Raw genomic sequence first — 16,682 nt, forward strand, 5'->3', positions numbered from 1 at the left:
CACATCATCTATAGGCAAAATAATCATAATCTTGAAAAATATATTTTATATAACTGTTCTAGTAACAAAAGTTTTATTTTTTGTTTTTCTCTATTCTGTAGAAATGAAAAATAACCTTTATATGTCTTAAAGTAAACAACGTCAAGACAAGAGGGCTCTATTTTGTCATTTCTTTTGTTACATTTGTATATTACTCTTATGTTTTACCAAATAGAAGAAAATTTTAAAATTTTTTGATATCTTAAACATATTTTGTTACATAAGTTGTGTAATTTTCCATTTAATTTTTCAAATCTGAACTTTTTTCATAAGTTAATCTATTTCTCAATATGTCATTTTGCCTATAATAACACAATTTTAATTTATTTTTAATAATGAAGCCTTAATTTTAATATTTTATTCGGCCCTAATAACGACATCTTTTAAATAAGCTCAAGGAATCAGATGTTCATACCCCTTTAATTTTTTATGTTAAGTCTCCTGAGATTAATGGATACTGTAAAATAACTACCAGACGCTCTCAGATATTTTTGATTTCCGTAATTGTAATAGTACTTGCCATCTTTACAAACATTATGTGTAAAAGGCTCACACATCTCAGGAATTTCAGCAGTATCGCAATAAATTTCAATATTTAAATTATACCATTTAAAAATGGCAGAAATGGAGGCCGATGGAATCAATCAAGAAGTAGAAGTGAGTAATTTCAAGCCACACGACAATCTCAAAAACGCAAATAATCACGATCCATTAGAAGAACCCTCGAATTCTGTTAATACCAACGGAATAACTAACCAGTTTAAGAAGAAGAAAGGGCCACTGAAAAATGAAGGAATACCAAGAGAACTACTGGGTCTGTGCATAGATATGGACTGGTGTAGAAAGCCCGGTGAAGATCATACTAATGGATTTAACATAAATCACGGGAAAGGCTTGGATTATTATCATCGTAACAAGGAGGCACCAAAACATGATGAAATCGAGGATGATAGTACTCTTGATTTAAACACTAATAAACACAAACCTAAGTTTAGAGATGATAACCCTAAATCAAAATCTCTGGTTGAAACAAGTTCAAAAAATAGACAAGAACTACAAAAGAGAAATAACAGTGAGCCCAAGAAGGAAGAATCATCTAAGGAATCGGGTAAAGCTAATAAAACTAAACCGAAACCTAATAGAAATTCAAGGTCTGAATCACCGAAGGAACCTAAAACAAAAAAGGATTCTAATGCAGAACATAAAGCAGACTCTGATTCTCCAGAAGGACAAAATAAAAAGGATAAAAAGGTTACAGAAGCTAAAAAGGTTGGGGAAGATCAAAAGGTGAAGAAATTAAGAGGTAATTTGATAAAAATAAATAAGTTTGTTTTAGACTCGTTTATGGCACTGAGCAAGTATCCGTTCAATAAAGAAACGAAACTGAAGTCTAAAGATTGTATAGTATTCTGTAAAATGAAATCTAACCTTAACCATACACTAAACGCACTGGAAAACAATCGAGATAAGTTTGAGATGTCCAATTTTCACCTTTACAAGGGCCTCTTCGTGGTTGATAAAGTGTCTGAGTCAAATGAAGTTACATTCACTTCAGTGAACGAAGTCAATAAGAATATCACCTCTAAATTTGTCAAAATAAATCAGAAATCGCCAAAACTTAATAGCACAAACTTAGGGTCCAGCTTAAAGTTTGAAGAGTCGGGAATGTCATGCTTCGTGTTTGAAAATTTAGCACTGTACTGGTCTGGGAGTAGTGTTTTGATGTGTTTGCTTCTTAAAAAGGTAGAAGAAGGAGTTTATACATTTAATTATAAGAGCAAAAATGATACTGGGAAGTCATTAAACTCTAAAAAAGCAGTTAGAATGTGTTGTAACATCTCAGCGAGAGATCCGAAGAAGTTTAAAAATGATGAAACAGTAGAGCCATCACCCTGCCCGAATAAAGATTACTGGTGTATAATATTTGAGATCATAGAGGACGTGGTGAACCCGTTTCTTTTCAGAGTTACAGAGCCGAACTTAATTAGGCCCTACAATTCACTGTTATTCAAGAAAAATCGCACAATAAATAAGATTTTAAGAAACATCATAATGTGTAGTTTGAATATGACTGTTCCAGAAGGTGAGGAAAAGCTAATTGATGAATTGACTGAATTAAAGGTGCAATTCTGCAATGTGGATAAAGAAAAGCCTCAGACATTTGATAACTCAAATTGTTTAACATGCCTCCTGATAGTCCAGTTCCTGACTTCAAATTCGCAGTATTACCCCTCTAAGCCGAAGACGCCCTCTAGAGTTAAGTCGAGTAATAGTTACGTGAGCTTTAAGGTGTTAGATATACTAAACCAGAAACCAATTGAGAAGGATAAAAGTGAGAATAAAACGGAAGAGAAGCTCACGCCAAAACTAACAATGACGAAAAGGGTGATGAATGAAAATGCTTCTACAGAGGAAATTAGCGAAGATAATGTGGAGGATGGGTTGTTTGTAGATTCAATACATAGAATAACTAGAAGAATGATAAAGGAACTGAAGTCCTCAGATACAACACCAGATTACCCCGATATTAAAAAAGTTAAATCTGACAATATCCAGAAGAGACCGTTATCAAATATTTCTTCTGAAGATAAGGAAGATGAAGACGAACAACCAAAGAAGAAAAAAACTTTATCTCAATCAATTCAAGCCGTACAACCAGCACCAACCACCCAGATAACAAAATTAGAAAGAATAACAACTGTAGTACAAAAACTGGTACAAATCACAGATATCCCTTCAGGATTCCAGATTTTAGGGTACCTTATCAAGTATTCGCCAATAGATAAGGACCCAATGAATAAGAAGGGAAGAGAATGGAAGTACGGAGTAGTCAAGTACTGGGATCCGAAGTATAAGTCATTTTTCATACATTCACTGAAAGAAGAAGTGATGAAAGCAGGATCTGAGGTGCAAATGTTCCTCAAACTTCTAGAAAATACCGAGAATAAGTATTCAGAGGCAGTAACCTGGATTCATTCCCAGGCGTACTTTCTAGTACAAATAGGAGAACATCCAGTTTTTAACCGCACGAGAAAAATAACGCCAACTGTCAGAAAAAATGAACAAACTGAAGAAACAACACCAATATGTAAAGTGTGTAACAAAAAAATATTACTAATGAGAAGAGATTTTGCAAATATTTCCAATAATACAAATTTTGAAGCAAACTTTGATGAAAAAATCCTTTTGCGTGATTTCATTGATGAGTTGCAAACTACATACGACTGTCCAAACTATTTGTTTAGAAACCCAACACATTCAACAGTGCTGGCATTGAGAGAATTGGAACAAATAGGTTTCAAAAGAATAATTCGGATCCTTGAGGCGAACCTGGACATAACCAAGATAATACTAGGAGATTACCGAAGAGAACTGATACTCCTGTACAATAAAACGGCGTTATACCTGTGCATTAAAGTAATCTGGTGGTTTAGAAAACATTGTAACATAAAAGATTCATTGAGTTCAAAGTCGCCATTGAATCTTATATACTGGGGTTTCAAGTGTGTGACATGTGGAAACCATTATCACTCAAAGTGTTTAATGTATCAACATTTGAGGAAAACGACGCCAGATTTAAGTAAAGAGAACGTAATTAACAGAGCAAATAAACACAGAACATTTTGCAAAAACTTCAGAGTGGCAACGAGCATGAGGACATCCTACTACTCAAATGAGAACCTCTATGACACAACAGACTTTAAAATGGACATAGACAACGATTTCGTAAGTTTAAACGAATAAAATAATTTTTAGGGGAAAACTTACTTGGGAGATATCACTGACGAGGAAGTTGAAAGTTGGTTAAATGAAAGTGAAACAGATGAGGAATATGTGGTCAAAACCAAAACACGAAATTCTCAATTAGAAGATAATAATATGAAGATAACAAAAAATGAAAATGGGGAGAAAGAAGATTTGAAGGAACACTATGTGTATTATCCATTTTTAGACTCAACAGTGGACCATAATGAGTGGAATTGTCCGGAATGCAGAACGTGCATGTACTGCTGTGAACCAATAAGAGGAAGAAGTTATATCAGTAGATTAAACTACTGTTTCGGGTGCGCAGATACGTCAATGAAGTCATACAAACAGTTCCCACCATGCTTTGAGCAAAAAGTAGATCAGTTACAGAGAAATTGTCTGCAAACGGAAAAGGTAAAGGATGTTGTATGTGTGTCATGTAGCACTTCAGCACACAGATCCTGTTGTTACCCGATGGTTCCAAACCTACTCTTCATAGAGTCATGGAAGTGCGATTACTGTACACAGTGTATCTCGTGTGGATATAGAGATATCACCTGTGCAGATTACTTGAACTGGGGACTGTTCTTTTTCTTCTGCCTAAAGTGCTGGGAACTGTTGGAGAGGTCCAACTACTGTGGAATTTGCTATAAGGTCTGGACTAACTTCGATACCAGCTCCCAGAAGTGGGTCCAGTGTGAAGGCTGCAAGCTGTGGATACACATAGAATGTGATGACCTGGCGAGACTGATCACGGACTGCCCATCGTCGAGAAATCAGAATTATAGATGCCTTATTTGTAGATCAGAGGATAAGATGTTCAGGTGTACAAAAGCTCTTGAACAGATATTTATCGTAGATAAACTTAACCAGTTTAGATACCCAGTCTCACCAACTTTCGTAACATACTGGAGACTAGTAACCAAACCCATGAACTTAGTCACACTATTCACCAAGGTAATTTTATTAAATAGTGTAATTATACAGTTAAATTTATATCAACCAGTTATTTACTGTATTACACAGTTATTTACTGTATTGCACAGTTATTTACTGTATTGCACAGTTATTTGAATATATTAACTAGTTTTGTATTAATCAACTGGGTAAAAAATTGTTTAGTTGGAGAGTGGTAAGTATAAGTCGGTGTACGAGTTTATATTTGATGTGTTTCTGATACCGTATAACGCGAAGATGGTAAACATGCCGAACACGAAGATATACAAGTTCGCAATCATATTCGAGAGAAAGTGCAGACAGATAGTGTCCAGCATAATGCAAATAACGGATTCTGAAATTACAATGATCATGGATAACGGAACATCGGGAGGAAATGTGATATCAAGAGAGAAGAAATTGATGACCACAGAATCACCAGAACAGGTGCAAACTGATATGATACAGGAAGTAAGTGAATTGGAAAAAGAAGCTGAAGAAGAACCAGTAGTTGCTATCAGGAGTGAGAAGATGCCAGAAGCTGTTGGTAAACAAGAAGGACAGAAAATGACAAACACATTCTCAGAATTGAAGAGAAAAGTGGTCAAATTCAATTTAACATTTGAGTACCTTCTGTCTTGTATATTGAACATGGATGTCAATCTCCAGGATAACTCTGACAATAACACATGTATGGACATGACGGCAATGAGGAACATATTGCCACAATTTGGTTCAGCAAGTTACGAAGGTGTGCCGCCAATAAGTTTTACGGAGATATCTAAGCTATTACATCCGCATGTGCCATGCGGGCTAGTTTTCTCAGTAGTCTCAGTGGCGTCAGTTGTGGCACCCAAGTTCATGTTCCCGCCAACGTTCAGTAGCAGTGAGGATTTCGAGAAGTTGGTTAAATCAAAGAAGCTGATAATGTTGAATAAGAATAAGTCTAAAAATCCATACCTGTTGTCACTGATAAAGTGCAGGGGGAAGAAGTTGGGCGAGTTTTATCTGGACACCCAAGAACAGCTGGATCAAATGTCTAAAATACTGTTTAAATGTGGTTTTATAAAGGAACTAGATGCGTGCGTAATATGTGGGTCAACTGCATTTCAGAGTTACTTGATGTACTGTGAAAATTGCGCAGAGCCAATGCACTATTACTGTGCAGGATACATATTCCCACCAGGATACCTTAAGTACAACAAGCTTAAGTGCGCATTGTGCTCAAAATGTGAAAGATGTGAACTCGAAATCCAGTCAAATCATCCGTACGAACTTTCGAATGTGATGGATTACAAGTTCGGAGAAGCATTGGGTTTGATACCGACGGTGATCACAAACATAGTGTTACACTCAGCTCAAGTGATAGCAGACGCAGCAAATACTATGATGGCTCAAACGAACCAGAATAAGGAAAACTATGAATTCCATAACCTTGCAATGAAGTATGGCACTTTTCTGGATGGAAGGTTCATGGTGACACATACAGGGCATATATCAATGAACTTGGAGAAGGAACTACAAGAGAAGATTTATCACCCTCTGAACTCAGTCAAGTGTGTATCATGTGGGAAATCAACACATCTAAACTGCATTAGAATAGTCAGACCACCAAAACCTAATGTACTAGACAAGTTAAATGAAAACAACCCAGGAGAATCTGGTGATAGTAATAATGGTAATTTTATTGGAGGTAGAGCAGAACATGACCCAACGTACACGTATGGCACCGAAGAACAGGATCCTGAGTCTAGATATGGTCATGGGGAACAAGACCCGAATCATTATTTGGAGACAATGAAATGCATTAGAAACAACCTTAAAAGTATAGAAATGAGACTAAAACAGGGTTTATTGGATTCAGAGAATGCTAATGTGGTTAAAGTTGGTGAAGAACATAAAAGAAATGATTCAAATACAAACCATTTAAGGACGGCACTTAGGAACCTGTCAGTTTGTATGGATATCATGAAGAATCTGAATGTCCATGTTTCTGCAGAAAAATTAGAAGATTCAGTGAAAGATCACTCTAAGGATTCCAAGCCTCAAATTGACCCTAAACATAACAATTTGTCAAATTATTACCAAAAGAAATTTTTTGACCGTAAAATAGTTTCAGGAGGGTTTGACACTGCTAACACAACTCACTATTCTTCGAAAGTTGCATTAAAAAACACCGCAAAAGAATCATTATCCGACTATTACAGCACATACGTGCCCAGAGAAGATGAGAACATGTATTACACTGGCACTACAGTTCCTTTGTATAACCAATTTGATAACAGAGTTAGAAATCATTGGGAAGTTGGAAACTCTAATGAGGGACAGAAAATGGGATTCACATTTGAGGGCATGGCCACATACGAAGATTTGAGTACAACACTGGGAGAAGATAAAGGTTTTACTAACGTGGACTTAAGACGTCTGAGTGATAGTTTACTAAACCCAGTTGAAGAAAATCGAATAACAGAGCCAAGAACAGTATCAGAGTGCACAAACTCGTCATTCTTCTCATACGCAGAAATATTGAAAGCATTTGAAGAAAACACACAAGAAGAACAGTCGAAGAAGGAAGAAGAAGATGTGGACATAGATGAGTTCAACTTACCACTGAACTTGGGTTGGGAGTTTGACGGCTCAGGAGTGTTCTCGTGCAGTAAGAACTGCTCAAAGAAGTATCATAACCTGAATAATTTAAGGTTTCCACAGGAGTCTTTGTACTCCAATTCACTACTGAAACAGTTTGACGCTCTACAGGAATACTACAAGTTGATGGAAGTAGACCCTGTAACACCGAAATATCACCTGAAAAAGATTAAGAGTAATTTTAATTTTGACGATGATTTTGAGGACAGATTAAATGGAAGTGAAGGGTTATCAGAAGTAAGAGTGACAAACAGATGTATAATGTGTGGAAAGTTGGTTAAAAACATCATTAGCACTGAGAATAAGGAAGAGCAGGATGGCACTTCTGAAGTAGTAATGTACTCTCTGCCCCAGACGACAGGAGTGTGGGCATTGTGTGTAGCATGTGAAGCCTATAGTAAATATCTCGAAAATCTGTGTAAAGAAGTTTCAGGTACAAAAGGTGAAAAAACAGTAAAGATGGAAAAGGTGGGAAATATGGCACTGGACACTATGACCTCAAATGACTTTCTCTCAATAATTGAATCGGCAAGAAATTGGATCCTAACAAGTCAGGTAATTAAAATTTATAGTATAATATTCCTTTAGCACTCGATTAACTATATCACAACAGTGTTGGATGCACTGTGTCCGAATATGTTTGAAAACATAGTCCTCAGAGGAATTGTATATGATTTTCTAATCGATGGAGATCACTCTGAAATATATCCTCACCTCTACAATACCTTCATTAAGTCGCCAATGACACCAGTTTTGTTCACAGAATCCAAAGACTCACTAATGAAACATCAAGTAATTGATTATATTATTATATAGTTAAGGATATTAGATAATATTATTATATAGTTAAGGTTATTAGATAATATTATTATATAGTTAAGGATATTAGATAATATTATTATATAGTTAAGGTTATTAGATAATATTTTGTTTAAACTAAGTCTATATGTTTTTAGGTGTCGAATAGTTCAAGTGATACTGATTTGAAGAATAATATGGTCATTGAGATGAATAATGAGTTGAGTGAAAAAACTGAAGATGCCCTTGTGGAATCTAAAACCGATGGCGTAGAATTAGCTTTGGAACCATATTCTGGCGTGGAAGAAGAAAAAATGGATAAGAAGAAGATCTTATCGAAAACTTCATACCAAGTTATGATTTCAAAATATACACAATACGTGGTGAGATCAACGAGGTTCTTCGGGGTGTATAAGGAATTATTATCATATAAGGTTTTATTGAGGAAGTTGGGATTTTTGGGTGAAAGCAATGTGTACTATGAATACAGCGCAAAGGCAGCAGAGTTTTTGTCAACTAAGCTGAAGAAACTGTTCCATCAAGTGATAAATGGAGAAGTGCAAAGGGACGAAGTGTCGGGTAGGTTGAACCAAAAGTACCCATACATGAGGAAACATCTGGCATACCTGATATTCAACGGAGATATAAATTTGTATAAAGGTTTGAAAACTGGAGAAAACTTTGACAAGTTTACAGATTATGTCAATTTGGAGAAGAGCACAACATCGCCAGCGTGGTTCTTAGGGAAAATCGGATATGAAGCCGAAGGAATACTGAAACTACTCCAAGAATTTGTAAAGTTCGCAAACATAAGTGCTAAGAAGAATAGGGAATTGCCAGTAAAGAGAAATAACTTTTATAAAAAGTTGTTTATGCAGCAGAAACCATTTCAGAACAGGATGGGGACGTCTGAGGCTACAAAGTCAAACGAAGATTTGTTTTATTCAGAATTTGCAAAGAAATCAAGTTCTCAATTAACAATAACAAACTTATGTGATAGCCTGAAGGTAGCAATGGAAAAATTGTCGTCAGAGTCGAAAATGGAAGATTTGGAGGATTACCTGACGAAACTGATTGGTTCCTCATACTTGGTAGACTTGGTGTCATCAAGAGCAATAACAGGAGATTTGGTAATAAAGGAAGTAATGGATTCTGATAAGTTTTATACAGAGTTTACCGATTCTGAAGATAAAGTAATTAAACCTCCACTATCAAATCACCTGAGATCAAAACAGCAAAACATGTATTCAGCCTCACATTATAGTAGAAATGTTAGAAATCAAGAACAAAAGAGATTGGAATCATGTTGTTTGTGCGGAGTAGGAGAAAACACATTGTTAAGAGGGTGTTTAGTGCCATGGAGGAATGGATTTATCCATTCTGAATGTATACTCTGGTCACTCAAGGATGTGTATTGCCCAAGAACATATAATTATAATTATGATAACCTTTACACACTGTTCGAGTTCAGTGAAAATTCACAGATGGAGAATGCGTATAAGAAAAAGAATAACATTGTCCCAGCTGTTAATTTCCAACAACCAAAATATGCAGATGAGACAGGGAGTGAGGGAAGTGAAAATTCAGAAGATCAAGGTGTGTTGGATTTGGATGATGAAACTGAGGATTCAAGACGTCAGTCAGAATTTGATGATAACGGGACTGAATACATTGATGAATCAGATAAAGATGAAATTGTGGTACAAAGTGCTCAGTCTGGGGTTACAGTAGGAAATGCTAAGTCTGAAACTATAGAACAAGGTAGTAAACCGGATGCTACTGTTGAAACTGGTAAACCGGATGCTACTGTTGAAACTGGTAAACCGGATGCTACTGTTGAAACTGGTAAACCGGATGTTACTGTTGAAACTGGTAAACCGGATGCTACTGTTGAAACTGGTAAACTGGATGTTAGAGTTGAAACTGATAAAGCGGAACCCGTGGTAGAAACTGGGAAGCCTGAGGTTACATCTGGACCTGTAAAAACGGACCACCCAGTAGTTAACACGGTCAGGTTTCAGGATGATCAGAATAAGCCTATGGTGACATTTGCACCTACTAACGTCACTAATGGTTTTGTTAAGCCTGAGTTAACTTTTGGATCAGGCGAAACAAGGGAAGATGGGAATGCTCGAGTTGAAGGAGTTGAAGTTGATGATGAAAATAGGGTATTTGCAGAAAGAGTGCCAGAACAGGCTAATATAAACTTGATGTACATGCCGGTGTTACCACCGGTTCATGTCCCAGACTCGCTAGTGGAAATGATATATAAGGCTTCAAGGTTAACAACATGCCAGTGGTGTAATATGAAAGGAGCGACAGTAACATGTGCAGGGTATAACTGTAAAATATCATTTCACCTTTGTTGTGCACTAGTGGCATCAAGTAAGCTAGTGCATAGTATGCTGGAAAGAGATAACCCGGAAGATGAGTTCCAAGTTAAAGTGTTCCCAATAAAGATGTTTTATACGAGAAGGAAGGTTTGGTGTGCAGCATGTTTTGAGTTTATAACAGAGAATGTCAAGTCGTATCACATTAAAAGCCTAATGAACCAGAAGAAGAGTGATATAAAGTCCTTTTTATGTTTGGAGGGATTGTCACCAAATGCAGCAAGAATAGTCTTTAGACAGACGTTACAGTCAGTAAGAATAGTGCCAAGAACATTAGATTACAAGAAGCTGGAAATATTCATGTCATGGACAAGCTCAACATATAAAATAGTAAAATCTGCGTATAACCAGACGATGTATAATCATCAACTGGAACCTGAAGTCTCGAATTTCATTTCAGATATCTTTAAGCCAGACCCACTGCCGGATAGCCCAAACAAGATTAACACCGATTATGATTACAAAAATAAGTACTTTTTGTACGGATCAGATAAACATGCCACATCAGTGTTTTCAGTAAAGGTGCCCTTTTTATGGTATGATGAAGCAGTGACACATAACTTATGGAGAATTGGAACACTGGCCATAATTAACATTGGTGATGCATTAATGCAGGATAGGAGTGGGACACTGTATCCAATTGGGTTTACATCAGTGAAAAGGTTCTGGAACACTAATTACTTTAGGCAGAAAAATGAGGAAGCTCAGGCTAACTTAAATTACTTTGAAAGACAGAAGAAATATTTTACAAATTCCCATGCACCAGATGATACTGCTGGATGCTCAAATGGTTTGACGGGCAATCATAAATCTTGTTTGGATCAGCTGTTTTTAAATCATAATTCATCATTTAACACGGCATTTGACCATAGAAAGCACATGGGCCACGCAACAAGGAGTTATTACCTCTTTTGCATAAGATCACTAGGTGGAGAACCTTTCTTCACAATTGACCTCATATCTGATCCTAATTCACAGTATCCAAATCTTAGACTGTGCCAAGGAAGAGATTTAACCAAAACTTACAATGCATTTAAGGATATAATAAATGCTAGAACGTTGGATATACCCCCAGAAACATTTTTCGGACTTAACCTACACATTGTACTACAGCAAATTAGATTTGATCTCTGCTGTACAACGATGCACAGAACCACTCAATTCTGCAAAATCGCTGCATTCAAACAATCAGTCCTAGGTTCAAGGTATTTTTTACACAATCCCATTTTTTACAATATTTTTACAGTATTTTATTAATTATCCATTTTATTCATTTATATTATCCATTTTAGTTATTTATATTATCCATTTTAGTTATTTATATTATCCATTTTAGTTATTTATATTATCCATTTAGTTTTGTTAATAGATACTTTCTAACAAATATACTTATTGCCTATAAAATTAAATTGTTAATGTTAGGATTTCGAATTTTGACGTGAATTTGAGGTTGGGAGAGCCGACAGTTAGTTTGCCGTATAAGTTAAACAGGACAGTAATGTTGGAGCATTTATCGAAAGATTTAAGAGAAAGAGAGCAAACGGTAAGGAAAAGTGTTTATAATGATTTTAGGATCCTGAGCTGATTGACGTGAGAAATAATAGAAGCAGAACTAGGAAGCAATATGACTTGTCAAACTCTTCAACTCAGTATAGATACCTGTTATCAATACCACCTGAAAGCAGACTTGATGTCAAACCCTCAGTGATTCACGGCCTAGGGTTATTCGCAACTGAGAGCATACCAGCAGGAGAACCAGTGGTAGAATACGTTGGAGAATTGATAAGAGATGTGGTTGGCGATCAGAGAGAAGAACTGTACTCTGAAGGTCAAGGAGGAGACGGCTCCTGTTACATGTTCAGACTTGATGACCAATACATCGTCGACGCCACCAGAAAGGGAAATATGTCCAGATTTATTAATCACAGTTGCGATGTAACTTTCTCACCATAGTTAAATATAGTTATGTAACTACTATTTATATAGTTAATTCCGTATATAATTATTAATTTACCATAATGTAGTTAATGCTTTAATATATTAATGAATGTGTAGCCGAATTGTTTATGTCGCATAATAACGTGTGAGAATGGAATGAAGCACATTGTAGTGTTTGCAAAATCAGAACTGAGTCCAGGAGACGAAGTTACATACGATTATCAGGTAATAATTTAAATTTATAATTTCTTCAGTTTGGTGTTGAATCGGAAACCAGAAAACTAATGTGCTTGTGCGGAGCACCTAATTGCTTAGGAAGAATGAACTGATACTTAAATTTTATACATTGTTTTACAATATATGGTATATTACTGTACATACACACATGTGTATATTTTATAGTATTATTGTATATACTCAATGGTATATACCCAACTATGTATGTATATACTTGAGGATAAAATATATTAAAATGGTATTAAAGTTTTCGGAATGCTGAATGGATACAGACAATTCCGGCAGTTAAGTTTCTGTAAGAAACGTGTAAGAACCCAAGAGATTTAAGAATCTCAGCAAGTTCCTGCTGATTGGGGAATTTCCTAATAGAGTCAACAAGGTAATCATAAGCCTCCTCATTCTTGGCAACAACGGAGCCAAGGAAAGGAATGAGTTTGTCAGAGTAAGTCTTATAAAGAACATTAAGTAATTCATTTTCACAGTGACTGAACTCAAGAATTAAGAGACGACCGCCAGGTTTTAGGACACGGTAACACTCACTAAGGCCAGCAGTCCTGTCACTAAAGTTTCTAACACCAAATCCGACAGTAATGATATCAAAAGAACAGTCATCAAAAGGAAGTTTTTCAGCTTCAGCGTTAACCCAGGAAATATCCTTAACTCCAGCCTTCTCAGACTTCTCTTGGCCCAGCTTAGTCATCTCGTCAGAAGGGTCACAAATAACAATCTTCGGAGTTATTTTCAGAGTGTCGTATAGTACAAATCCATTCGAGTCTTCAAATTTCAAATTATTAGATAACTGAGCTATACGGATGCCAATATCACCAGTGCCGCCAGCCAAGTCCAAAATATCAACAACCATGTCATCTAAATCAATATATACAATCTATACTGATAAATAATTATTGTATGGGTAATACAGAATATTATATGACTATCCACAAATATTACATAATAATAAGGAGTGTGTAGAATACCTGGAAGAAAATCATCGGTAAAGTAATCTTTTGAAAGGTGTCGATAGGTCATTTTAAGTGATGAAATTACCTCCTGAACTAGAACTTCCTTCCAAATTCTGTGGATTCCAACACTCATCAAGTCGTTCATAAGGTCATAGTTCTTAGCAACATCTGAAAAAACAGACCTAACAAACTCCTTAGTAGGTGAGCTGTAAAAACGGTAAGGTTGGAAGTTATAGGAGCTCCTTAGATGTGCTACAGGCCTAAGGTAGCGCATGCTCCTGAAACCGAACACTGAATTTAAAAATCTCATCAATAAATTGAAAATAAAGTCGAAATTAAAATGGAGTTAAAATTCAAATAAAAATATAATTTAAAGTTGAAGTTGAAATTAAAATTAAAATTCCTGATAAATGTTCAGTTTTTATATTAAAATAGTTGAAAAAATGATGAAACCATATTAAAATTAATTATATCAAGTAAATTTAGCATGATTTGGGAAGATTAAACACCATATTTCTCAAGAAGTGGAAGGCAGAGATTAATAAATTTACCCTCGGAAGCTTTGGAGAGAAACTCAACCTAAAATAAATATAAAACACAACTCTCACCTTTTTCCAGCCAATTCCGCCCTTATTTACCACGTTTTTGATGGAATCCTCCCCTGTGTAATGTGGGTCTGCAATTAAATACGCCACTTCACCTAGTAAAATAGATATTATTATGATTTCTACAACATATTTATATGTTACCTTGCTCAGATTCAATGCATATTCCTAGAATTACATATGCGTAGGCCCCAGCTCCGACAATAACTGGAGTCCCCTGACTCTTGAAGTGGTCTGCTATTACTACATTATAATTCCTAAACTCAGACACATCGTTTAGGTACAGTGTTTTATACATGTATCCAAGGTACCAGTTTAAAAAGTAACCAGATTCTACTGTTCCAATCCACGTGTTACTTCCAACCTTTAAATCCTTGTGAGAAACGTCATTTTCTTTTAAAACTTCTTGTATCTTAGAATGAGTTGGAATCATCCTAGTCGTGTGATACTCAAGCAAATACCAACTACAAACCAACTGAAGTGACCTGTAACAACATCCCCAACCAGTATCATTCACTCCCATCTACAAACTTAGTCAACCATTTTTATAAATATTTATGCATAGTTATGTAATTATACCTGAGTGTAGTGATAGTATTGATAATTCCCTTGAACCATACTAACAGTTGATTTTTTAGGTGAAATCCAGCCCGGATAAGGATTAATAGCTCTATGAGGCTAAGGAATATTAAAGTTAATAGTAAATGTGTAAATAATTACAATAAGTGAAAACTTACTGAGACTAGAATGGTTTTATCAACTAGATCGTAGGGGTTGAAAACAGATTTTAATTTGGATAAATTCTGGCCAAAAACACCATCAAAACACAAATTTGACTGCGATAAAAAGTCAAAAAACGGTACAACAGTGCCTCCAAAAGGCACATAATCTACAGATTGAGAAAAGCTCAAACTCGACATTAAAAACTTAAAAACTAAATTTAAACATATATTTTTATCCTCCTCTTCATCAGGGTTTTGATGTTCTTTATTTAATGTTAATGATAATGCTCCAGTGGTAGTATCAAGTTTAAGAGTAAATTCTGATCCAAAAATTTCTAAATTAGGTACCATGTTAAATACTTTATTTTTATCTTTATTTTTACTCTTATTTTCAGCGTTTTTAGGAGCAGTTTTAACATTTTTACTCTTGGATGATTTGTTACCTGATCGAGTAGGCCTGCTGTTTCTGGTCGATTTCGTAGTTTTCTGGTCCGATTCTGGTAATTCTTCTGTAGAATCATTCAAGAACAATTCTTCTTCCTGTGGATTCTTAGCATTTGAAACAGTAACATAACAGGATAAACTACTGAGATCACTACTCACAAAAGAAGACAACTTCGTTAACTGATCATGAGCTTTATCTAAAACTAATTTGGTAAGAAAAGGTTCCTCAGATTGGTCAAAATTTAATAAAACAGTATTTTGAAGTAAAAGTTTAACTGATAATTTACAATCTTCGTAATCTCCGCAGACTACAAAGGCATGTTTTCTACCTCTGCTATCGAAGCCAAACCCTAATGAAAAGGTTGGGTAAAACTCAGAAAGTTTATCCTTAATCCGTTTAAAAGGGTCTGAATAGACAACTTTATAAGATGATTCATCTGAATTACGCTTTGTTAAGTATGATTTTAATGAATCTACCAGTGAACATTTGATAGTGTCAGGTAAATTTCCCAATTTATATACTCCCGGCTGAGTAATATTAGCTCCAAAATTCTCATTAAGAGACAGTTTAGAGAAGAATAAGAGGCTAACGTTCATTAACATTAAGTTTCTAGCCTTTAATTCAGCATCGTCATCTTCAACCTAAAGAAATGTTATTTTTTATTCAATGTTAAATGATAATTAGTGAATTACCCATCTTATATCATCCAATTTAACTGGTAATTTAGTTTTATCATCCTCATTTTGACTGATTTTATAACATGAAAATGATTCGTTAAGTGAAAAAACGAGATTAGAGTCATTTTCTAAAACCAGTAAGTAGAACTCAGTCAAACTATTTAAAGGGATATTGAGATTTAGAGAATCCAAATTATTTACATCAAAATTAGAAGTAGAATCCACGAGGAATCCGGCGAATTTAAGGTGACTTGGTACAGTAAAATTTGAGTCAAAATCTAAAAATAAATTTTTATTATTTATTTAAAAAGTAGTCAAAAAATACATTTGTATGTTAAATTTGAGTAATTTCTGAATGAGCAAATCCAATCATTATCAGAATCGTCAGATTCCAACTTATACAAGAGCCTAATGAGATAATTCAAACTTTCATCCTCATCTGATGAATTTCTAGTAAATAAACTTTTACTCAAGCATAAAGTCATAATAAATAATTAATATTTAATATTATATAATTAATATTATTGCCTCATACTAATC

General features: G+C 35.2%; 3 protein-coding genes across 3 annotated transcripts; 1 reads left to right on the forward strand and 2 right to left on the reverse strand.

Moving 5' to 3' along the window:
- Nucleotides 1–654: 654 nt before the first annotated feature.
- On the forward strand, nt 655–12,823 carry SET1 (SET domain protein; the record flags this gene model as incomplete). Its single annotated transcript, XM_061306198.1, has 10 exons — nt 655–1,342; nt 1,376–3,765; nt 3,796–4,743; nt 4,909–7,923; nt 7,957–8,160; nt 8,325–11,761; nt 11,979–12,099; nt 12,129–12,491; nt 12,612–12,719; nt 12,749–12,823. 10 exons carry the CDS (start codon nt 655–657, stop codon nt 12,821–12,823), a joined length of 11,349 nt encoding a protein of 3,782 aa, XP_061161906.1.
- A 122-nt stretch (nt 12,824–12,945) lies between these two features.
- On the reverse strand, nt 12,946–14,177 carry COQ5 (ubiE/COQ5 methyltransferase family protein). The gene is made up of 2 exons (XM_061306085.1): nt 13,709–14,177; nt 12,946–13,598 (listed from the first exon to the last, which is right to left on the reverse strand). The coding sequence occupies exons 1-2, from the start codon at nt 14,001–14,003 to the stop codon at nt 12,973–12,975; spliced, it is 921 nt and encodes a 306-aa protein (XP_061161245.1). The 5' UTR covers nt 14,004–14,177; the 3' UTR covers nt 12,946–12,972.
- Ufsp2 (Peptidase family C78 family protein) lies at nt 14,178–16,633 on the reverse strand. The gene is made up of 7 exons (XM_759351.2): nt 16,468–16,633; nt 16,158–16,420; nt 15,036–16,106; nt 14,878–14,976; nt 14,443–14,821; nt 14,302–14,393; nt 14,178–14,272 (listed from the first exon to the last, which is right to left on the reverse strand). Exons 1-7 carry the CDS (start codon nt 16,625–16,627, stop codon nt 14,195–14,197), a joined length of 2,142 nt encoding a protein of 713 aa, XP_764444.1. The 5' UTR covers nt 16,628–16,633; the 3' UTR covers nt 14,178–14,194.
- Between the last annotated feature and the right edge of the window lie 49 nt (nt 16,634–16,682).

Source organism: Theileria parva (assembly GCF_000165365.1).
Source record: "Theileria parva strain Muguga chromosome 4 map unlocalized ctg_529, whole genome shotgun sequence".
Taxonomy (NCBI): domain Eukaryota; phylum Apicomplexa; class Aconoidasida; order Piroplasmida; family Theileriidae; genus Theileria; species Theileria parva.